This window comes from Phalacrocorax aristotelis, chromosome 7 (genome assembly GCF_949628215.1).
Source record: "Phalacrocorax aristotelis chromosome 7, bGulAri2.1, whole genome shotgun sequence".
NCBI lineage: Eukaryota > Metazoa > Chordata > Aves > Suliformes > Phalacrocoracidae > Phalacrocorax > Phalacrocorax aristotelis.
The window spans coordinates 36,902,698-36,927,590 of NC_134282.1; the positions used below are offsets into that span (position 1 = coordinate 36,902,698).

At 40.8% G+C, this 24,893-nt stretch overlaps 1 protein-coding gene across 3 annotated transcripts in view; it reads left to right on the forward strand.

Annotated features, from left to right (window-relative positions):
* The window catches only part of RORA (RAR related orphan receptor A), a 390,738-nt gene that overhangs the window by 317,462 nt on the left and 48,383 nt on the right, over positions 1–24,893 (forward strand). The window contains exon 1 of one of the 3 annotated variants that reach the window (XM_075100101.1): positions 6,907–7,213. The exons of the other annotated variants lie outside the window; for them this stretch is intronic. Within the exon in view, the coding sequence (XP_074956202.1) occupies positions 7,183–7,213 (31 nt within the window). The 5' untranslated portion in view covers positions 6,907–7,182. Of the gene's footprint in view, positions 1–6,906; positions 7,214–24,893 lie in introns of those variants that run through there. 3 annotated transcript variants of the gene reach the window in all.

Sequence of the window (24,893 nt, forward strand, 5' to 3'; positions counted from 1 at the left end):
TATTTGGCTGTCTGTAGACTGCAGACACTTAGAGCTCTCTGGTTATTCTTAAGCGTAGTTGAAGCATTCTGTTTGTCAATGTATTAGAGTATGTGCCATAAGCAGGGAGGTTAAAGAGCCCTTGGCACATGGAGTGGCAAAGGTTCCAATGGGGTATGCCTGTATAATCTTGAAGGTTGAACCATTCCTCAGGAAAAGGCCAGAACGCCGCTAAGTTCCTTCCTGATGCTGCCAGACACATTTGTGAGAAAGATTCTGAGAAAGAAATCTGTCTCGCTTCATCTCACGCACTGCTCTCTACTACCCTTTCTCCTGCCTTGGCCCTCTGTGATGATTCAAAAGAGGGCAGAAAGAGAAACTCAAGGATTAAAGACACTGAACACCACCATTTGATCAGTGTGCCTCAGGCAAAAAAACTGTTACTCATCCCTGGATAAAGACCTGAAACCAGTGGTCAGGTCAGTCATAAATTTGCTGGGGGAAGCAAGGAGGCTTGGAGCATTCTTATTAGTTCTCATTTTCCGTTCCTGTGGGAATGCATGAAAACAGGGCATCCCTGTGAGCGTTGCAATTTTTTTGGCAAATGACTGTATGCACTAATTTCAAGAACTGGACCTAATACTTTGTCAAACTCAGTTGTTGCCCATAAAACGGACTAGAAATGGTACAGGCCAAAGGCTTTTTAGACAAGTAAGAACTTTTCCAAGACTATTAATGTATTTTTCAGAATACCTTAATATTCTGACCCAGACGCTTGCACAGTCCTGCCTTCTTTCAGCAAGCCTCCAAAAGGTGCCAGCCCCTGTACAGCTGACAGCCAGTATCTCTGCATCCAGGCAATTGTTTTCATTTGTCACCAGCAGGATGTTCAGTTGTTAACTGAGCAACTTCGCAAGGGCTGTTTCTGTGCTACTGAAGCCCAAAAGTTGAGCTGATAAGGAGCAAAAGGACTTCTGAAGATTCCAAAATATGTTGAAGATGTTTCACTACAACCAACATGATCCTCTTTGAGTATGTTTACAGGGAAAGGCGGTTCTTTATGCCAAAAAAAAGATAATATGATGATGATCCTTAAAGAGGGGTCTAACAGTTACTTCTTCAAGGATAACCAGTATCTTGCTGTTCTTCGTGCTACTGACAGTGATCTCAACAGTATACCATTATACCATCCATTGACTTTTCCCCACCAAAAGGGATATACTGAACAATACGCAGCTATAGTTTTTGGCAAGCAACACTGGCCAAAAATAGCCATGTAAGATTACGTATGAAAAAGCTTTAACAGCTTTCAAACAATTTCTGCTTTCTGGCAGCATTAATCTTAGAACATTACAGAAAGATTTGATAATGTTCATCTAAGACAACTTCAAAATTGTATATACAAGAACCTCCCTGAGATCAAACAAGGACTCAGCAGTGGCAGCATGATCAGTAATCCAATACCAGTCACTTCATCACCCCATTTTAGGTATAGAGAAAAGAGAGGTGCTCCTAAGTCCAGTTTAATAACCTTGTAAGCTTTTCATGGACCCACTTGCAGTTGGTGGGAGATGATTAATTGGCCATAATCTCATCTTTCTAATAACTTTAATTCCAAAGTGTACTGCTGTTACCTTACATTTTGAAAAGCAGCAAATGTGATATGCTTTCAAGGGATTTCAAGGTGAGAGGAAACTGGGTGACAATCCAGTTGACTGGATCTTTAAAATATTTTACTGCCAACAGCATACCTGTTGATAATGACTTTGGACTTACCTTTCATCCAGATGAACTCCAAAACATTTTGTCAACTCCTACTTCATTTCACCAGGTGCAGAGCTGTAGCAGCTGTTTGGCAAAGCACAGCAACCAGTTCAACAGTTGTGGACAGCAATGTACTTAATTGGAAGTTGTGGGGTAGTTCATAAAATGGCTTGATTAAGATGTATAGCTGCAGGCCCACACTGCACAAAAGGACGCCGCCTCAGCAAGAATTTAGGAAGTTATTTTGTCTGAAGCAAAATGGTATGGTTGCAGGGTCAGCATAGTAGCAGTTTTAAATAGATGAAAAAGAGGCAACTTAATGAGGACAACCTCAGTTAGATTCATCTTCAACAGTGTGCTACTTGGAGGGCTAGAAATAAATTAAGATTAAAATAACACTAAGTCTAGCGGGGGAAATGTGTTAAGGAACAATAATTTTCTTTTTGTGGGTGTTGCATACACCAATTGGAAAGACCTTAAACAGTGTTTGTCAATAGTGGACAGAATTGTGATTTGTATTTTAAAGATTATTTAGAGCTGCAGGTTTCCTACTCTTTTGGAAATATGTAGTAAAGAAGGCTGTTGCAACTGCTGCACCTGCATAGTTTCATGTATGGTTATTGTTGTGTAAGAAACCAAAAAGGCAACAGCGCAGCTTTCTGACACTTGGAACTTGTGTGTTTTAAACTCTTGTATCTAGAGCTGCATCCCTAATATGAGCTCAGAGCTGAACATTCCACCTGATGTTAGGACATGTGATTGGGTTGCAACTGGAGAAAGGCTTCACTTTCAGTATCACCTGCTTTTTCCCATTTACCAAGTAGCTGCTGTCACCTTCTCTGGGCAGGGTTTAACTCCTCAGAGGAGCTATTTAAATGTTGATAAATTAGTTTTCTGCAGGTGTTTGAAGTACTGAAAAATACTTGAACCTTTCTAAATATTACTGCTATTTGAATCAATACAAGATTTCCTAAATATTTTAAAGATCTGTTTTCATTAAAAGCATGGGAAAACTTCAGAAAAAGAAGTAAAGATGTAGAATTATGTAAATTTATACTCACAGTCTGAGCCCTTTTGTTTTTTAAGCAAAAACATGTGGAAAACTTAGCTCTAGGTTGTTTTAAAAAAGGGAAGAAGCTGTCTCTGCTAAAACTGAAAATATGGAGGCCCTGGACGACTCATTGAGATATTTTTATATCACATTTCTCTTCCAGTAAGTGAAGTTTTCATCTCCATGGGAGAATGCAGCATGCAGTCATTTCCCTGCAAGAGGATTTGCATGCAGTTGTGTATGTGACACTGATAGAGCAGTGGGTAGATGCTGTGCCTCATAGTGGTTTGACGACTTCAGCTTCATAACAACCCTGTGTGGTTATACCTCCTTCAGTCAGGGGGTTATTATGTAACACATTTTCTTCTTTTTAGAGCATTTTTTCCTCCCTGCTCTACAGGGAAGGAAGGTAGTGGTTACATCCTATATTTATTATTGAAATCTTAAATTTTCATGATAAGGAGGTCTCAGAGTTCTTCCTGAATTAAGCCTAACCACACAGCTTTGCTTAGGCAAGAATGCAAAACATGACCCAACAGTCTGTGGAAATGCTCTCCACTAGTGTTCCAAGCTGGGACAATATAAACATCCTTCTTCAGTTAGTTGCATTTGAACTACTTCTGTTTGGGATGCCTTTGAACAAGTAGTTAGGAGTAGTTGGTTCATATTGGAAGCTGATTTTGTTACTTTGCTCAGTAGGTTTAAGACAAGGTAGAAGAGAGCTTTTCAGCATTTTCTGTCCTGTGCTTAGAATACCCAATTAAATACCAGTTCCCCGATTACTAGTGCTAATGGGCATCATAAGTGGTTTCCCTTTCTCTGTTAGCAATTCAATTTAACACTTTTTTTTTTTTTTTCCTAGCAGAGGATGAAAAGGTTGCTAGAAACAGTTGTTTCTCTCTGATTGTTGCAGAGGCTTGTGGTTAGGCTAACAAGTTGAATGCCTTTTGTATTGATACAACACAGAACAATACCTGATAAGGTTACACAATATGTTAACATCTTTAAACTAGCAATCTAACTTTTATGGTTCCTGGATGTTTGAGTGTGGTTAGAATTTAAGCTTACACTGTAGCAGACCCTTAGTGCTCACGGCTTCCCTCAGTTGTGGCAGGCCTCGGGACTGGCGCATCAGAGGAAGGTGAGAGTGCAATTGCCTTGACTTGGTTTTATTTGGTGTGAAAGGGCAGGAGCGTATCTCGCATCCTCCGGACCCCCTCGCAGTGCTCGCTGTTTCACGAGTGGTCTACCACAAGGAGGAGCACACCGCGCCTCCCGCAGAGCGACACGAAGGACCGGGAGCTGCTCCCCTGCACTGTGCCGCGGTGAGCGGGGTGCCACGCCCTGAGGGCGGCAGGCCCCAGCCCCGTGCGGGGGCCGGGCAGCCTGCTCCCCACCAGCGCCGAGTCTGAAATGCAAATTTCCATTTCGCCAAAATGGCCACTTTCTGGAGCATCAGACAGGCTGCAGTGCGGTTTTGGAACCACCCATGTTTGGGGGCACGTTCGTAAGTGGGAGATGTGCATGTGCGCCCTGCAAAGGGAGCAGGGGTGACTCGGATGTTGAGTATCAGGCCCAGCCATCGCCCTGTGACTGACTGCTGTCTTTGCTGAAGAAATGGGTGAACCTACGCTATGATCAGGGTCTACTTTGCAGGCTGCTTATTAGTCTGAACCATTAATACATACACTTGACACCTTCAGGAGGTCTTTGGCTGCAGAAATGGAAGAAAGAATTGTGTGTAAGCTGAGGCGTAGTTTCTCAGTCTGATGAAGGGCATGCAGTCTTGTGGTGTTTTGCAGGTATTTATTGAGTGCTTAAGAAAGAAGCACAGTAGAGTACAAGCTTCCAGAAAATAGGAAACATTCATTCAAGTCAAATAAACCCCTGCTGTACAAACCAGTGAGACCAATTGCGAGTCAAGTAAAATTGTAGTACAGAGCTAAGTGTTATTTGACTGGCGCGTTGTCTGTGTTATCATTGATATGGCATCTGAACTCAAGTAAGACTTTCAGTATTGCAATAGTTTGGTAAATTGGGAGGAAATGGATTCTGAATTGAATTTTCATAATGAGGTCAAACCAAGACAAAACTGAAATGCAAATAGTAATGTTTATACATCCAAAAGTCAGTTAGCAGATGGCTTTAGGTAAGATATTGATAACAAATTATAGGCTGTTTTAAGCATGCTCCTCCACTTAAAATGTCTGATGACCAATCTTCTGTAATTTTACAAAGCAACTCTTTTAAGGCATTTGTTAGAAGGCAAAATCTCTGTCGCCTGCTTATTACTGAAGCCATTTAGCACATCAGATGTCATTCCATATTATCAGTTGCATTTCAGTTGGACTGGATGCAATACAGATCAGTAATAATGTAATGCTGTGTACCTTAAGGTTAAATGTCTGACAAGACAACTAGCACTAAGGGACTGTGACATTTTCCAAGCCATAGGTCTGACATTACTTGCTGTATCAGAATGAAATGTTTACAACAATCTAATGCCACGTTACAATATATTAAGACATCGTTCTTTTCTCTTGTGCGGGCTGCAAGTTTTCTGACTGCATCTGAATTCTGCAGCAGCAGCTGGCCCACGTGTAAAAGCAGCATTTTCCAGGCTTTGAATAGCTCTGAACAGCAGTGTTAGTGGTATTTGATTCAGTCTAGGGTGTCCAGTAAGGTTTCTGTTCAGTACGTCGCAACTTTGAAACATGTGCTGTGGACAAAACTCTGTGAACACAAACCCATCTGGGAGCAGATCTGCCACTGTAACTTTTCTGAGCGGTATCTCACTACACATGTAGTGCTATTGGTAGGAATGGCTTAATGTAAGTAAGGGCGACAAACCCAGATCCAAAACTTTATGCCAAAGATTCCTGATAAATTTACAGTACTGCACCAGATAAACTCTTGGAATTTTTTTAAGTAACGAAGATATAAAACAATATTTTGCATTAACGGGGCTTGTATGACTAGACTGATAAATGGTGTTTAAATAATATCATACTGTAATAAGAACTCATTAAAGAAATAGGTGAGAATTAGCCATTAGGGGCCAGTTAATAACAGATTGTTTCAGTGTCCTTACCTCATGAAGGCTCTTTCTAAATATAGGTCTTCATTTCAAATATTAACATGCTTCCTCTGGCTTCTGTTTATCTATTTTCCCTTGTCTTATTTTCAGTAAATGAAATAATACTTCTGATTATTATGAAATGTTTAATTCTGTTCTTTATTAAATAGCTTTAATATTTCTTTATTAAATACCTTGTAATGCATCAATGCTTTTCTGCAATTTTATATTTGTGACAGTCTTTTCCAGTGGCTAAGACATGAATTGGAAAAAATGTTGGTTTTGTTAACGCAATTTTCACCAAAGTGGTGGCTTTTTTTTTTTTAAATAGGTTGGGTTTTTTTTCCTGTGTTCAGTTTTGCGCTGTCCCTTTTGTAGCGTTCGTGTGTGCATGTCAATGATGCAAAACTTCGACCTCACAAACTGACAGCGCAGTGACAGCTGATGCAATGGAATATGTGACAGTAACTCAAGCAGTGGTACAATGCTTTGTACGTTCCAAGTAAATCCTAAGAGAGTATGAACCCATCACCAGACAGATTTAAAATGTAAATGCTGAATCTGCGTGGTCCAGTCAACGACTATTAAGTGTTATGCCAAGATGTAGTTTCAATACGGTTATTTTTTTACTTAAAACAACACTTAGAAATCTTTCAGGGAGACAAAAAAAAAAACCAAAACCCAACTAGAAAGGTGAACTTGAGCAGCGGACCGAGGGACGAAACGGGAAACGCGCTGATGGTGTCTCGGGTGTTTCAGAAGCGGTGATCGTTATCGCCCGCTCTGTTACGCCTGCGGCTGCCAGGGCTGACGCCAGGGCTGACACCACAGCCCAGCCCCGGTTCGTGCCCCGCTACCTGCGTGCTCCGGGGCCCCAGCGGCCAGCAACGGCCCCCCGGAGCGGGCCGCGCCGCGCCGCACCTGCCGCGTCCGCCGCCTTCCAGGGCCGGCGGCCGAGGGCCCGGGGCGGGCGGAGCTCCCGGCGGGGGCGGTGCGGCCGGGCTCGCCCCGTGACCGGCCGCCCGCACCGCCCCTCGGCGCCGGGAGGGGAGGGAGGGGAGGGAGGGGAGGGAGCGAGCGGTGTAAACAAGGCGGGGGGCCGGGGCTGGCTTGATGTCAGCGGGTCACATGGAGCCTCTTATGGGCCGGGGCATGGTGGCGCGGCGCGGCTCTCCGCTGGCAGGCCGCGGCGGCTGCTGCTGAGCCGGCGGCGACGGTGGTTCACGACGAGGGCCTGGCCCGGCCCGCCTCCCCTTCCCGCCTCTCCGTCCGCCGCACTCCGCTCCGCTCCCCGCCGCTTCGCTCCTGACAAATGATGTGTTTTGTGCTCGCCGCGATGAAAGGTAGGCGCAGCCCACGGGACCCGCCGCGCCGCGCCATGCCGTGCCGTGGGGAACGGGGGGAGCCCGGCCCGGGAGCGGCCGCCGCTCTATCTCCCACCGGGCCGATGCCTGCCCCGCCAGCCGCAGCTGCGGGGACCCGGCCAGGCAGCCCCTGGAGCAGGGGAAGGTATTGGGGAGCTCTTGGAGAGATGGGGCGGCTCAGCCCTTCCCGTGGGCGCTGGGCAGTGTTCGGGTGCCGGCGGCCGCGCCGCGCAGGGAGTGGAGCGGGAGCCCCGCGGAGCCGCTGCACTTTAGACTGTCGTGTGCAAGTTTAGAGGGTAAGAGGTGGCTTACCCACCATCACGGCTTTTCGGAGGGAGAGGTTATGATTAATGTGGTCGGAGTCGCGTAAAGCGGAGACGAGCTGTCTGATATTTATCCAAACCCTTGTAGAAAATACATGCTGTAAAATCTGTCTCTAGCAAAGGGGAAAAGAACGTGCAGCATCCTGTAGGGAGGTGGTGGGGCTAGCGTACCATCTTAAGAGATAGCTGCTAATTTTTTAAAAGGCTTTGGAATAAAAGGGAAAATCAGAGCTACTAAGTGATTTTTTAAAAAAAAAAAAAGTGAATTTTTCACTATTTGCCGACCTGAGTCCTTAATGAGGGGCATCATCAGGCTGAGGAGAGTTAAACGAAGTTTTTGATGAGACATCAAAAGTTTAGAGGTATGCTTTCAGTCTGCCCTGTTTTCTAACAAAACGAGGTCCACAGCAGAACTTTGCTTCGTGGAAGATTTAAGGTCATAGTTGTTAAAAAAAAAAATAATCCAAAACCAGTCGCTATCTTATTTGAATACAATATTCTTTCATAATAATCTAAAGAGTATCACTGTTGGGTTTTGATTTTAATGCCCCTGCTAAAATACTAAATCTGTACTCTTTAAAGTGTTTTCCTGGATTTTGTAGGTAAAGTTTTTCTTTTTTAAGAAATAAATTACTTGGAAAAAGAAGATTGTATCCTGCTTCAGCTAGAGACTGTTTCCTTTTTCTTTCTATTTTGCAAGCGCAAAGATAATGCGCACCAATAGCAGCGTAGTGTTTGAGGCACGGTAATTTTCAATTACTAGGCTTCCTTTTCTTCTTGGAGAGGAGCCTATGTGAATAAAAAGAAAAGGACTACATTCATTAATCATTAGCCATGCTGAAGGTATTTGGCAAGAAAATGTAATTGGGTTGATTCAAATACTTGAATCTGTAACAAAAGGAAATGAATTTTTTTAAGTGCGATCTACATGGATATTTTTGCAGCCCCTTAGAATTCTGCATATTCTGATAAGAGTTTTTCAGCATATCCCTCTCAAGCCTGTTAGAACCCTGAAAACAAATAAGCTAATTAAAAAAAGAAAAAAAAGAAGCACACAAATTTAAAAAAAAAGTCAGAGGATGTAAATGTCTTGTATGCTTCTGGACAGAGACTTTAGGTATGTTGTAGAAGAGCAGGCAGATGATTTCCAGCAACTCAACTTTGAATATTTTTTTTTTTTTACTGTCTTGGGAGTTTCATTTCAACCAATTTCCCCACTGATGCAAAATCTTGACAGAGCGCAGCTTTTGGCTTTTGAAGTATAATTCCTAATGGCTTTATTATGAAAATACTTAGCTCTTTGTACTTTTTACAGACTACTTCTAAGACACATTTTATTCATGTTTCATACTATGTAGTTTTTTAGTGCATTGAAAAACTTTGTTGGTTTCTTATCCTGCCTCTAACTTGCTGGACAGGATTCAGCTGAAGGAAATGTATTGTCATTCGTCTTAAAGCGATCTTAGTGCCATGAAATAATAGATCTGCAATCCAGTATTGTGATTTGAGAGAAGTAGACAAGTAACGCAGTTTTATATAAGCTCAAAAGTACAAAGGAAAAATGTAAAATGTGTAGGTGAATTGAATATTGTATTCTCAGTGATGTTAATGGCATCTTTTGGTACTTCGGATCTTCTGCAGTTCTGGAGTTAAAGTCCAGAAAACCGTACTCTGCAGGAGAATATGGGATGTTACATATTTCCATGTTGGATTTTTTTTTTTAAAAAAGTGAAAAAGAAGAGTATTAATTCCTTTTCTGTTTCTGCTCCGGTAACACAGATTGACGCTACGTGAAATTAATCTGCGAGTCATATTTTTCATGCAATACAATGTTCTGGCAAATGTGCTTTCTTTCATTTTGAAAAGTCCTCAGACTTCCAGACTGTACAGGTTTGAATAACTAAAGATTTTGGCCAGCTGTCAGCACGTTGATAGCTAAGCTAGTATGCTTAAAGAGCTGGAAAACAGCTTAGTCCAATGAAGAGGCTGAACACGTCCTTAAGACAGGCTGCGTGATAAGAAATGTAACTTTCTGGTTTCAAGCACAGAGGAAAGAGGGTTTTTTTTCTATCTATTTCTAAGAAAATGGGCAGTGGTGAAGTATTAGAGTTTGTAATGACTGAGTAAGTATTTTGTAGACTGATGGGCTTTTAAAAATTATATATTAACTGTTGCGAGTCTGCGTAAAGGATTCAGGAAGCCTCGCATTCTTGGTTTATAATATATGCAGGAAGGTAACTGGCTGATAGCTTTAAGGGAGAGTGCTACTTTATGTGCTTACCAGTAAAAGCTTGCAAAGGAATCAGATAATTTCACCAGCATATTTAGTGGTACAGATCTTATTCCTGTGGGAGCCTTCACTGGCAGAAGCTTCAAGGTTGACTTCAAGGAGAATCATACTAAGTGCTGTGAATTGGTGAGCAAATACTCTGCATCGGAGTAGAAACATGGATTCAGTTGTCATGCCAGTACGTAACTGGAGGTGAGGCCAAGACAGAGGGAGCTAGATTCAAAAGTGTGGTATTTTACCTTTTTTTTTTTTTGGTACCTACTTTGTGAAGCGAGCCCAGTGCTGGTGAGAGCTGACGTCTTGTGCTATCATCAGGCCCAGACAGAAGGATTCGGTCTATTGATGAGTTTTTAAAGTATGAAAATTAACCTAGCAATAGTTTTACTACCCTTCATATGGACATTTTTTAATAGAGATTGCTGGGAAAGGAGATGTACATTTTCTAAGCTTTTTCTACCTGGGTGTGTTTACTGTTAAGATAGAATTTGAGCTACTAATCCTGACTGCTGCTGTGTGGGCATCTGTTGCTCTTTTGTGGAGGATGGACCAGATGAGTATTATCAGTTGTTACTGGGTTGCAAGGAAAATTGTTTCTTTCTGGGGGTCTGTGCTTGGGTTGTTAGAAATATAAGTAGTTTTATGACTGACAATGTCTCTGAATGAAAACACAATCATTTAAAAATACCTATTTAAGGAAATAGTCTGTTGGTTTCCTAATTAGTACACATGATTTTGGATCTTACTGTATTTTTTCTGATTACCCAAACTGCAGTTGGGCAGAGAAGCAGGATTTCCCTTGTTGCCTGGCTGTAGTGCTGAACAGAGCGTGCTTTACTTGCCGTGAGCTCCACGGTCCAGGCTTGGAAGAGCCAGGTTGCTTGGAGGCTATCCATCTGAGGATTTATGCAGTACTGCTTACTGCAGGTGAGCTTTTCTGAGCCTGTCAAGCCTGATCTTTTGACGTGTTTTTTGTCATGTATCTTGACACCAACCTGCCAGCACATTGGTAGTTACTCTGTTTTTTTCACCAGTAAACAACTGCCTATGGAAAAATATCTTGCCATAGTTTTAAAAAGTTGCTTTACAAATCGAAGTGTGTTCAAAGTTGCCTTCACTGTGGCACTATTGAAAGTTAAATCCAATTTAGCAAATACTCTGGTACAGAACTTCTGTTGACTAAATATTAACAGAATCTGGCCTTTGGAATTGCTAGCTGAGAGGCTATTTTTTTGCTGCTTTAATTTCCTATGACTGATCTGAATTACTTGCTTGTACCTAAGATATTTGTTGATTTACATTCACAGGATAAGATTGTTTGACGTTTATTGCTGAAATGTACTTTTCAGGCCCTTTGAAAGCCCCGTAAGTTCTGCAAGTAAAAGAAGAGCAAACCTGTCTTTATGTCTCATTCTGTGATAATCAAAGGCAGTTGCATGCTCTGTACAAGTCTCAGTTGGGGACACTCCTTTTCAAGTATGGAGAATCTGTACGTCCTGTTTAAGTCAGTGAAAACCGTGGGTGATGAACGTGTCACTAAATCAAACTGTTTAAACCTATGTACAGCTCTTGCCTAGCTAAAATGGTGAGCCTGTTCCAACTGCGTGGCAATACAATTTAAAAAATAATTCTTCTAGGATAGTTTGAATAATTGGGACAAAACTGCAGTGATCTATGGACACCATGCAAGGACTTTGATACCCCTTTTAATTAAAAAAAGAAAAACAGTACCTGAAGGGATGGGGCTGTAGAGGTGGTTGGTTAAGCATCGCTGGTGTTTGGGGTGTGGGCTCTGCACAAATATGAAATGTCATCACGTTTTATCCAGCGAGCTGATGTGGGACGTCAGGGGGAGATGGCAGCTGGTTCAGGATGTGATGGAGGGTAATGGCCTGCAGCTTTTTAGCTTGACTCTGTGGCAGGGAGGTGAATGTTTGTATTGGCATTTATTAGTTTGGGGAGTAGTGTCTAGAGACATCAGTCAAGAACTGAGTCCTCTTTGTACAGAGTACTTCCCCCAGGTGCATGAAAAAGACTGATTTCTTTACTCCTTCCCCATTATAAAGAGCCTTACAGTTTTTTTCTAGGATGATGCAGCACTCAATTTTAACCTTAAGGGGTTTTAAATCTTTCTTGCTTCTCTTGCCTACAGTACAGAAATGATTGCTGTTGTGAACTAATTACTGGCAAGGCTGTTAGTATTTCATCTTCAGTACACAAGAGAATCCTAAATTGGTATATTTGTTTCTAAACTATACATACTAAATCAGAACTGTCAAGTCTTTGTGTCTCTCCTGAGTAGATACATGCAACTTTAACTTTGCAATTCTCTATCTGGTATTAAAGAAAACTGAGATGCAGCATGTTCTTTTTTTTCTACTTTGCATTCCCATGAGGTAAGTTTTTGTGCAAAATAACTGTGTATGACAAGAATTAGTTATCAGTCAGTTGATACATTTAGAATGTTATTCTGGTTTTTAAATTTGCAATGAGGAAAAAAATTATTCACCTTTCTTGTATTTTTATGTGAGCTGAAATTTGCAATTACAGCTAATAACTCCTGAGATCAAGCAAGTACTAGTTCTCTCCATTTGTGATTTGTCTTTTCCTCAAGGACTGATAGTTAAGGGTTATACACTTAACTAATGGTGCAAAAACTCTTCTGAACCTCTCATTCCTTTTTGAAGATCAGTTTTTCTTCACTTTTTTGCAGTAAGCATTAACAGGGGAAGGGAGGATTCTGTCCTCCAAGAATAGCTATGTTGTGAGAAAAAGGTGACTCTAGATAGTGCAGACCTCTCTGCTTGTTGGATGACAAAAGTAAAAACACAGACTGAAAAGTTGAAGCAGAAAGCCTTGTTAGGGGATATGGCAGATGGACTTTCTTGTTATGCTTCATACTGTTTTAAAGGGAACATTGCCTGTGGTTAACAAAGTCTTTAGTTTGCCCAGGCGCTTTTTCACTTTTCTTGCTAGAGGCATTTAAGCTAAGAAGTTCTGCAAAATATAGGTTGGAAAGCTCAGTGCAGTTTCAGGCTGCTTCCCAGTTGCCTGCACCTTATATTGAGAACACCAGGGAGTGACTCAGGGTGGCAGTGACTCACGGGGTGTTGTGCTGCTCCCCTCTTCAGAGTGAGGTTTAGCTGCAGTAGGGAGCTTGCTGATGGGCTTGGAAAAGTCACTGCGCTGGAGAGAGCCCCTTGCGGTGCCAGCACTCTGCCACTCTGCACAGAGATTGTCTGCCCACACAGGTTCCCACACAGATTCCCCTTCCTGTGTAAAAATGTAATTAAATTAGCGTTTGCTTCCCTTTTCCTTTTTGGTGTCAGGGGAAGGTGAAGCCTTCATGCTGACAGGAGCAAATGGATATCCAGGAAAATCTGAGTCCAGTGTTGTGATTGTTAGGGCATCTGTCTTACATCGATGCGCTTGCTTTGTGGGTGTGTACTGTCCGCTTGGAAGCACAAAGCTGAAGCTGTGACTAGCCATGGAGTTGCAGTCTCTGAGATGGATAATGTTCCTTGCACTCTTTGGGTGAAGCCTAATGTGAATCTCTGACATTTGAGGTTCCCACAAATGCATGAGTAATCTAGGGGTTCCACAGCACTGTTGGGGGGGGTGTGTGTGTAGCCTGCTGCCCTCACCACCAAACATTGCCTGTTTATTTGCTGCTGTTAGTGAGTGCAGCTGGGTGCAGTTCATCTTAGTGTGAACTTACGGTGGTCAGCAGCACCCACTGCTACCACCCTTTAACGTACAGCTTGGCTCCACTACACTTAAGCAGTTGACTTCAGTAAGGTTGTGATTTCCCTGCATTTTTTTTTCTTTCCTGTGCAGTGGAATATGATGTAGGACCCATAGTTGGCTCTTCTATTTGTGCGATTCCAGCCTTGGGGCCTTTTGTCATGCTATGTACATAGCCATCTAGGCTAAAATCAATGTCGAGAGAGGTATAATCATCCCAGCTTTCATTTTAAGAGCATTTATCACAAAGCTTAATTAAAGCTACTTGGATGTAAATAAGTCTAACCTCTTCACTTCTGAACAATGCAAATAGAATAGTCAGCATACTTACAGGGTATCAGCCATGTAATTATTGTGTAATGTTTGTGTCCTTTGAACTACTGTGCTATTTATTGCCATTGAATCCTGGGACAAGGTGCTTTATAAAACCAACTGCATGACTCTTTATTTATGCACCTCAGAAGCTGTTGATCATTCTCAAACGAGGGGGTGGAAAAGCAACATTAAATCTTTACATAGACAGCTGCACTGTGACAAAGGGTTTGTCAGAGTGTTCTTTCAAACTGAAGTGACCACAAACTGGAGTTTTGTTTGGTTGACAGAGTACCATGGGTCGTGTTCCTGCGTGCCAGGATTGCTTTGCACTGGCTCTAGGTGGTGCTCATCAGAGGTGCTGCAGGCACCTGGCCCGGCAGGGTGTGCTTAGGCCACCTGCCAACTCTGCTCACACCTGGTATGTTGAGAATACCTTCTGCACTGTTGACTGAAAATAAGCAAAAGGTGCTGTCACCATTTGCACAGGCTGTCTTCTGCAATGTGCTGTTTAGTATTCTTGAAGTCCTAAAGACTTTGTTATTCATGCTGTTATTTTGTTAACTGCATGAAACAGAAACCTGGGGAAGGATGCAGTATGGATGCGGCTTCTGCTTCCAGCTCTTGCAGATACCAAGAACTGATGTATTTGGTTCTGCCGGTGCATCAACCTCTCTGCCCCAGAGGCAAAGGGGGAGGCATCTGGGGCACTGAGGTTTTCTATATACCAAGTGAGGTAGGGTGGTATTTTGAACGGCTATAGTAAAATAATCTTAAAAGGCTGGGTGGCATGCATGTGAAATGCAGTTGAAAGCTGTGTTTGTTTCAGCTGACTTTCATTCTGGACAGAATTGTCTTAGTTCTAAACAGTAATTTCAGAATAGATGAATGGGGACAGTGGGAATAGTATTGTGTGCAAGGTCTCAGGTTTTCAGTCTCTATCACAGTTTGAAAGGGGACAAGACTCTGCCCAGGCATGTGTTTGTGGTACTGCATTTCTACCTCTTCCTTCAAAGCACCAGAAAAGTCAGGATCGGTTCAACAATTTTCTCCCTTCATACAAGTATCATTTGCTGTTTAAGATGTAGTACAATTTATAAGAACCAATTAGAAATCAAGTTCTCATTGAATGCAGCACTTAAGACCCCTGGCAGCCTAATGAGAGGTGTGAATTAGGGGTTGCTTCTGTGCCATGGGTTAAGGGTGTCTAAAACTTACATGAGCTGATGTTTACCTGACTCTTAATTCTGAGGAGAGAAGTGCTCTCTTGTCCAGCCTCCTCAGCTTGGCCCTGTGCCTAATGGGACATGATTGGAAGTGTTGTTTATCTTCTCACCCCAAAAGAAGGTTAAACTCCAAGCCCCAGGTGTTCTTTGCCTGAAGCCCTTAGTCTAGGTAGAGTGTAGAAAACCAGTAAAAAGTGATCGTTGGTCATCAACATCTGGAGCTTCCTTTCCCTACATAGGCATTTGCCTGCTTTAATTCTGACTTACATTTGAACGGTATAAATTGCTCTACTACTTGACAGGAGCAGCAGTAGCTGCTCTCTTCCTGTATCAACTGTAATGTTACTCATAATGGGTGCATTTTTCCGTTCAGCTAAATTAATTAGCTTCATCTTTGTCTGTGTTTGATTTGTCAGAGTAGTTATTGTGGGAAAACACACATTTTCTAGTAAGTTTATAGTGTTTGCTTGAAGCTCAATTTGGGAATTAGTAAACCTTGTCTTCTGCACTGCAGAAAGCTGATTCTTGTGGGTTGCCACTGTTTTTTTTTTCCCTTCCTTGGACTAGCTCATTGTAGTTTACTGTAGAAATGTTTGTGTGCTGGGTGTTATGTTACTAACCAGTTTTGGAGAATGTAAATGTAAGTGAAACTACGGTTTGGTACTAGGCCTCCTACACCAGACTGGAGCACTCCTGGGTTTTGGAGGGGTGTTTGAAACTATTGCTGCAGGGTCGTGCTCTGTCACGCAGAAAGGGGCAGGTTGTTAGTGATTGTTTGGAGTAGCTGAGCTTATGCTCAGCGTTGTTTCCCTTCAAAGGGACACTCCCTGCAATTGTTAAATTGACAGATGTATTGTATTAAGCTTTGGGTAGAGTTTTTCTTGTACTGTGGGTGCATTATTGAATTAAAAGAAGTATTCGCTTAAAATATGAGCACATAAAGATGTTTATTAACTGCTGGGTAGATTCTTGTATCAACAGATAATAAAAAACCCAGACAGGTTAATTAAAGAGCCAGAGATGTTTCATTTGAGAAACCTCATATACATAGGCGCCTTCTAAATGGCTGAGGAAAACAGGCCCAGAGCATTCCTCCCTCCCCAGATGCTCCCCAGTGATAGCAGGAACAGCAGCAGTCGTTGGCAGCACCTGTGGCAGCCAGAAGCGTGGAAAGGCACTGGGCTGGTGCTAAGGTGTAGGGGCTGCAGTATGGCCAGTGGAGGGCCCAAAATAAGGAATTGATTTTCCCATTGTTCAAGGAGAATCAAAATTCTCTCCTCTCTCCTGCATGGGATGCTTCGATGGAAACCCTATGTGAAGCCTCTCAGAAATAAACAATATTTCACCCTTGCATTTTTCTTGGGTTATTTTACTGCACATGATAGAATTTGGGTGAGCACTGAGAATTAACTTTTGCCTGGACCTGAAAAAGCCCTGAAAAATGTGATGTTTCCACTGTCGCTACAGCTGGTTCTATTTAACCAGATTTCTTAAAAATATACTGGTATCTCTGGGAATAACTCAGCAGTTACCAGCCAGAAAGGTGGAGTGCAGCACCTAGATGCCCAGTCTGGCTACTGCTAGAGTGTCTCCTCCTTTAAATACATCTAGCTCCAATAGACACTTTTCATTACTGAGCTGCTAGATATTTTTGAAAAAGAGGAATCAGTATCGGTAACAAATTTGTTTAATTTTAAATTCCTTCTTCGTACTAAAAATGACTAACCTATAATATGGTTTCCTCACTTTAAAGTTTTACCTTGAAATTAAAATGTTCAAAGTAGTACATTTCTCTGGCCAGTACAGTGACAATGTATCTTTAAACTAGCTGGCTTGGAGAGGGGCATCAGCTGAGGTACTGATTTTGATTTTGTTGTGGAAACCTAGAGCTCAGTATGGGGAAACATTCCCTCTTTGCTGTTGCTGTTCCAAAATACTCTAATTTTCTTCTGATGTTTTCTCTCTCAACCACAGTGTTTGTACTTACAGAAGGGAAATATAGCCAAACATAAAGGTCACTCCAAAGCAGAGACTTTTTGAATAGCAAGATCTCACTCCAACTCTGCTCTTAGGATTGATTTAAAAGCCTTCACAAACGTGCTTCAGAATGGAAACTCTTTTGTATGTCTCACACTGGCAGCTCTAGCTTGTAGTGGTGGCAGATTTGTACTTCAGAACATGTTATTGCTGCCAATGTTGATTAGTGTTTTGTCACAGAAGTAACTAACTTTAATTTAATCTGCCTTGGTATTGTCAGTCTAAAATTTTATGTATACACTCTGCATTATGAAAAATTGTAATGCAGAGGCTACCTCTGGCTCTGGAAGTCCTGGAACTGTAAGCTGCTGGAGGCTGGCAAGTAGCCGGAGAGGTACTACTACATGCTTGCCTTGGCTTTACACAATTCCCAATACAGCTACTCCTGGTCACTCTTAGAGCCCAGACACCAGCCCAAAGTATCTAAAAGAAACTGGGGAAATGCATACTTGACTAGGTGATTATGCTTCATCTTGAATACATTCAGATATATTAGCTAATGCTTGTATTAATTTGTAATACTTGAAAAACCTGATTGGATCTTGGTTTTTAATCAAGTTATCATTCCAGAAGAGTAGCACAGTTCTTGTGGAAATTCTGAAAACAAGTTACTAAGAAATCTGACTCATAAAGCAAGTGCCTCATGAAATTTGAATGTTTAGAAGGGAAAATGACTGGCAGCTGCTCTTGTAAGCACGCTAGTTGCAATAAAGTATAGAAGTTCAACATCAAAGAGATCACCGCTTAATGTGTGTCATATTTGTACATCAAAGAGCAAATACAGGACAAAAGGAACTGAGTAGAGATACAGTTCAGCCTTGCAGACAGGTCCCTGTGGAATGCTAGAGAAAGCTGCTTTCATAGTGTGGAAATTATCTCTGGCACATCTTCCTTTCTGATTTGGGGAATACGTAAGATAAAGAATTAAAAGCAGTGTCTCAGAATCCAGTCTTGCCAATATACTAGGTATATTGAGCTTATGTGATATCAGCAGTGCTGTTTCTGTGTGTGATGTGACTCAAGTATATAAACATGGGTGACAGATGGGAAGTACATATGCAACGCTGCCATTTCACTGGGGGGAGAGGATGGGCAAAAGGTAGGTACATAAAATGCATAAATTAAAGCTAAATGTCTGCTTTTGCATTAAATTTTTAATATATTCTTATGCCTGTGGTCAAATACTGTATCATGTTGCCCAAAGAGGCTGTGGAGTCTCCGTTCTTGGAGATATTTAAACCTCAACTGGACACAACCCTGAGGTGTAGTTGACCCTGGTTTGAGCAGGGACTGCACCAAGCAATCTCCAGAGCTGCCTTCCAACATCAACTCTTCCATGATTCTGTGAGAATAACACTATAGTAAGGCAGCTGTCTACTTATAGTTTTGGCTGTGACCCCCCCTAATACAACACACAATATGGCCAAAAATGTGACCAGCTCCAGCACAGCCAAACTGATGTGCCAAAGTCCACTGAACTGGTGATTGGTTTTTTGTGGGGTTTTTTGTTTGTTTTTACTGCTTTTTCTGAGCTTTTGTAGTGTGGAAGCTGGATGTATTTTTGCTGATTTGGGCTTTTAGTAGTTTGTTGTGGTTTTGTTTTGTGTTTTTTTTTTTCTTGTTTGGGCTGGGCTTTTTTTTTGTTTTGGGGTTTTTGTTTGGTTTGGGTTGTTATTTTTTAAATCCTAAATTCTCCCTTAAATTAATGAAGAAGTTTGTGGATGCTTGCCTTAGAACTAAAGAAAAGTAATCTTGGGTATCTAGAGCACAGGTCCTCTTTCAGAACAAGGCAGGGCATGAGAAATGCATCACAGACTGCTGTTGACCAATTGGTGGTAGCATTGTGTTGAAGGCAGTGGAGACTCTGCTATTAATTTGAATATATCTATTTTCATATTAAAATGTAAAGCAGGTCACATCAGTTCTTCAGTTCCAGTCTTTCTTCTTCATTTATATTTCTTGTCTATAAATGCTGACTGCTTATGTGGTATAAAAAATGTTAATCATAAAATCCAGACTAAATCTGAATTCTCCAAAGTCCAAGTGTGCTTGGCTCAATGGTTTTAATACCAGTTTCACCTTTTCTGGAGATAGTATTATCAGCAGACTCTTATTTCTTTCATTGCAGAACTAAAAATAGTTACAATCTCATGGAATCATTAAGAAAAACAAAGGGTTTCTGTTAAAACCCATAGGGAAACCTGATTAGGCATACTACTGTACAATTCATTGATGTGCTACTATGCTTAGAGAAGTCATGCATCAGTAAGCAGAAGTCAGAATGTAAGAGGGTAAGAACAACTCCTGGCAATTGTGTAAAGACATCAAGGCTTGAAAATAACAATTTGGGGACCTCAGGAGGGACCAGCATTTGCATTGGGTGGAAGGACAGAAAGCTCTCTGGAAGGTGAGGACAGGGGGAACTGTGAAGGCTTGTGCTTAGGACTTTCTTTTGCCAGTGAAACAGCTGTAAACACCTATGATGGTGTTTTACTGGTTGCAATATTTCATACTGCTCTAGACTATCTTCTTATATTTTTAAAACGGTGTCAGGTTAAGTGTTGTTAAAATATTCTTTTGTTAATACTGTGCTTTAAATACATTTGTTCTATTAATTAACTACTTGCTTGAGATACGAAATGGATCAGCGGTCTGTGCCATTGTTTGTCTTGTTTACTTTGAGAAATATTTGTCAGCATAAATAGAAATAGTAGAAAATATAGCATAAGCAGAAATAATTGTCAGCAAGTTGTCTGTAACTATCTACTTGGAAAAGTCAGGGTCTTCCATAATGTTACTGTAAAGAGATGCAGTAGTTACGTATGTAGAGATCAGGGTGGGTGTGATATGCCAATGAATTATTCTTCTGAAAATCTTGTCAATAGTGTTACCTGGAGAAAGAATTCCATCCTGGGACAGTACATGTACCGTGACGATTCCAGGTGGCCAAGGAGGAAGAAGAAGCTATTACCACGAGCTTCTAGTACTTCAGAAACGTTAATTCGTGGCGATTTGCGGAAGATGCTACAGGGAAAATAGGATCATATTTTTCTGTTTAGAGAAAAATATACATAGCAGTTTTTAAGGAGGCATTTTTCTGTATGTGTTGCCTCGCCCTGTTCACAGGGAGAAATGAACTGTGCTTGAAGAGCTTCACTGACTAAGTGGCTTTACCTGGATCTTGGAACATGCTTGTGTCCTCCTAATATCACTGCTCACTTCTGCACACAAGGGCATTGGGGAGAGTTGAGGATGCTCAACATGCTGAAATCAAGCTTTTTCTCAGGAAATTTATTATAATTGGTTGTAAACAGTGACCATTGCTCTCAAGTAAATGTAATGGCTGTGTGTGTACCTCGCTATGAGGAATTAACAGCAGACGTGTTTGTACTGTGCTGTTAAAAGAAGGTGGAGGTTTCCTCACTCGAGTATGTCAAGTCCTGGCTTGCTAGCTGGCATAGACTGTGTTTGGAAGAGACAAGAGCTTTACATTTTAAAAAGACTAATCAAATTAATTCAATTTATATGCTAAATTAAAGGAACTTTTGAAAGGATTTACTTTTGAATTAAAAAAAAAACCCAACAACTAATTCTACAAAGACTGTTTTTCCCACCTTTAAAATACCTGAACTGTCATGTTAATAGCTTGTTATTTCAGAGAGTGTGTGTATGTGCACAGGGAGAGGTGCCAACAACTTGTAGAGTCAAAATCCCCAAATGAAATCCCTCAGTACCTGCCCCATCTTCTCTCCCCCCCATCGAATTGAATTGAAAAATTTCTTAGGGAGGTGCCAACAAAAAATAATGTTGGGCTGTGTAGCTTCTTTTCTTGGATCGTTGCCTCATTGTCAGTGATTTGGTAACTATGCTAAGTTCAAATTTTGTATTAGCAGTGGGTGGGATCTTTTTACGTGTGAATGAATATTCTGAATGGGCAACATGCACAGATGTTCACCTTGTCTCCGTGGAGCCTAAAGTTAAAGTTCTAGGAGCATGTCCAAAGCTGGCATTTCTCACATGAAAGCACTGCTGTGCTCTGGCTAAAGCATTATTTCTAAATCTGAGTAAGGTTTTGCTAGCCAAGCATATTTTTATTGGTAGAAGTTTTTGTTTTTGAGGTCTCTTATCTACTTCTAGTGTAAAAGCACCTTAATAATTGAAATTACATAGCATGACTTCAAATGTAATCACTAAATATAATGTGGGAGAAGAATTATGTTTCATTATAATTCCAGTTTTCAGAAAATGCTTTCAAAGTTGTATTAAGCTGGATACCAAAATTGTTATCACTTCGGAAAATGTTCCAAGTCTCCAGACATCTCACTAAAGTGTTTCACAAAGGACTAATTTGATGCAGCTATCTAACAGATTTATCCAAGGGGACAAAACCCAGATTGCATGCTGTTAATCTGGTGCTTTATAAACAAGAATTTAATTTTTATTCCCTTTACTTGGTTTTCAAAAATTCAGGCAGATATACAATGGGATGGTTTTTTCCCCATAAATAATTAAGCCCATTGTAAACAATGTCAGTGGAAAGTAGCCTCGAGATTTCTTTAAAGTACCTACTCATTTTTTCCTTTTACAAACAATGTCATGTCCCAAGCAGTTTGAATGCTCATAAATCATGTTAGTAGAATGGGAGAAATTATTCCAAACCTACTCTCTGTTATGCTGTTACATTTCTTCTCAAAACTTGTTTGTTATCCCAAAGACTCTAAAAGAAGCAGTTTTCCTTTAGCTTGATCATAGCAAGGAAACGTAAAGTTGGTGTAGCAGATCCTGTTTGTATTCCTCTTCATACTAGCAGAGTTGCTTCTGTGCATCAAATGTGCAAGTGGTTCCTGTCTCTGAATGCAGGCAGGCTGAGATGCTTTTGAGCAATACCTTTCTGGTAACTTTGTAGAAGAACTCTTCCTCCTTTAATATGAGCCAGTAAGGAAATGAGGCCTCTCAGTGAAGCTGTGCTTATTACTGCTACTCAAAATTATACTCTTTTGATTATGAGATCAGGTATTTGAACAACCTAATCAAAGAGAATTTAGCATGGCCTGGAAAAGTAAAAAGCATTCCCATCCAAAAAAAAAGTTGAGTGTAAATATTATGGTGCTTTTCAGGTAAAATAGTGTATAGTAATAGAATACAAGAAGAAACCAAAGGACTGCATTCTTAAAGAGAAAATACCTGTAGCACTGAAGGAATGATAATAAGCATGCATTTGTTTACCTATCTGCTAATGCCATCACAGCCGTTCCAAGTACGTTGTTCAGTTGAATTAAAGATCTACCTAAATATTTTAAGGCATTGTTTATTAACAATAACTGGTTTTAATGTCAGAGACGGTAAATTCATTTGTTTACAAAATTTATCGGATTCTTTTTAATGTTGTGGATGTTATTAACTATTAAGTAACGAACAGTTAGCCTGGCAATTTATTAAATCTCAGGATATTGCATAAATAGTCCTAGATGAGAAAAATAATCTCCAGTTTAGAAGCTAAATACCCAGTCTGATGCTCTGAACAGATGTCCTGTCATCACCTGAAAGGGGCTGTGCCAGGCAGCCACATGTTATGAATGTATTGGTGAAACTTTACCCTGACCTCTACAAAAGCCAACAGAAACAGGTTTTGTGGCAGGAGTTAAAAGGAGCAAAGCAGGCTGGAGTCCACCGCAAAGTAGTGGGCACAGGACGTATCAGTGAGTGCTCTTTAGACTCCTGAACAGCCTATAAGAGTCATAGTCACGTCTTTCATGTCCTTTCCAAGTGACCTGATATTAAGCTGGTAAAGGGCTTAAATCTGTCAAAAGTTAGACCTGTAATAACTGTCTGCTTGCAGCTGGCTGCCTGAGCTGGGGGTTTCTCTGCTGCTGGGCAGACTTTGCTTTGACCTGCCTGTTCTCCATGTAAGGTCTAGCTAGTGTACCTTCTTTCCATAGATGCTGATGGAGAACAGCAGCTCCTGAGCACCATGCTGATTGCAGAGCTCTTCTTTTCTTTGCCAGGGAAAGGAGGCTTTGCACTTTGGTGTTTAGATGAAGGTAATGTTTCACTTCCTGGATTCAGGATGCTGTCCATGTTTTCTTTATGCAGCTGAAGAGCACCTCAGAGTTGCATTAGGAATAGGTAAATCTGTATAAATACTCGCTTCTCTCTTTCCTCGTTTCTTTCTTACTGACTGCTTTAAACAAATCTTCATTCAGTTTTTGTTAATGAAAACTTTTTTTTTCTGTAGTGAATCTTTTGGACAAAGTAAATTGACATGTCATGTAGTGGCTTTGTGGTTTGCAGGTTTTTTTCTTGTTTTAAGTTGATGCAGGAGATGTATTTTGATGCTATTACACTGTGATGGATGAAAAAACTGCACTGACTTTTATCCAGGAGAGGGAAGCGAGTTGTTTTCTTTCAAGGGCTGTAGATCCACTGGAGTCTTACAGAAGTAATACCATGAAAGTGGGGAAGAACTCCTCTTTGATACTCGACTCTTTCTGTTTCAGTTGGTATAATAATGGGCTTTTGAATTAAAGGTTTGTTAAAGCTTGTATCTATTTAGGAGTATTGACAGCCGAAGCAGACTTGCTGAGACAAAATTTATATGTGTATCCAAGCCTGTTAAAATCAGAATTTGTTGGTTGTACTAATGTCTAAGCTTTAATACCACTTTCATATAGAAAGTTGCTATTTGAATTTTCAGTGAAGTAAATTTCTTAACAATATGCCTTTGAGTTATGATTTATAACTGGATTCATATAAATAAATGCTTTCAGCCAAATGCTGTTGAACTAATTCCATTTTGAAGTCGTTAATTATAGTTAGCTCATTGAAAAAAAGGAGGGGGAAAGGCATCAACTAACTCTATGAAAATGACAACAGAATCGTTTTGTAAAAAGGCTTTTGGGCCTCTTAAGCTATGAAGAGCAAGTGGTTTGGGTTGTTTTTTTTAAACAAAGCAGCGTGAACAGAAGCTAGATAATGCATTGCTATACTACAAAGACAATTTTGAACAGGCATTAATACACTTAATGCTTTTTGCTTTTTATCATGTTAAGGTCTTTGGCTTTGCAGTAAGATCTGGCTATGCAGTGAGCCTACTAGTTGGTGCATGGAAAAAAAAACTTTTTTTGATAGTAAATCCATTAACTCTTGTCAGATTGGTACATTTTCAAGGTAAATTTCTTCTGATGTACAATTGAATAACTGGTTTGCTACATTCAAACAACTTATTGTAAGAAAGAGATGTTACAGCTTTGATTTTTTTATATATGTTGTGCAAAGCTTACGATAAAGTGCTAATGGATGATCAAAACCAAAATCTAGATGCAACCAAAACGCAGTGGATTTTAATGCAACTTTTGTGAGCCTGATCATTACATCTATTAATAGGATTCCTTTTTGTCTTTTCAAGAATTTGAGAGATAAAATAACAAACCTAAGCATTGCTGATTGCAGTTTCTTAAAGATAGATTGGGAAATAAGTAGCTTTAAATATATTTAGAGTGGAGCACTTCTGCTATTTCCATCTTTATCCTTCCATTTTGGTTATTCCATTTAGGTGGATGTAAGAGTTTTCCTGCTTGGAATCTACGTTGCTCTGGGATCGCATAGGCTGCACGCAGAACTGTCGTCTCACTGAACTGCTGTGTAATTGCCTGATCTTCCTTCCTTTGCTGTCTAGTTTCTCATTTCTTTCATTTGATTACTTTCATTTCTTCTCCTTCATGTTAACGTTC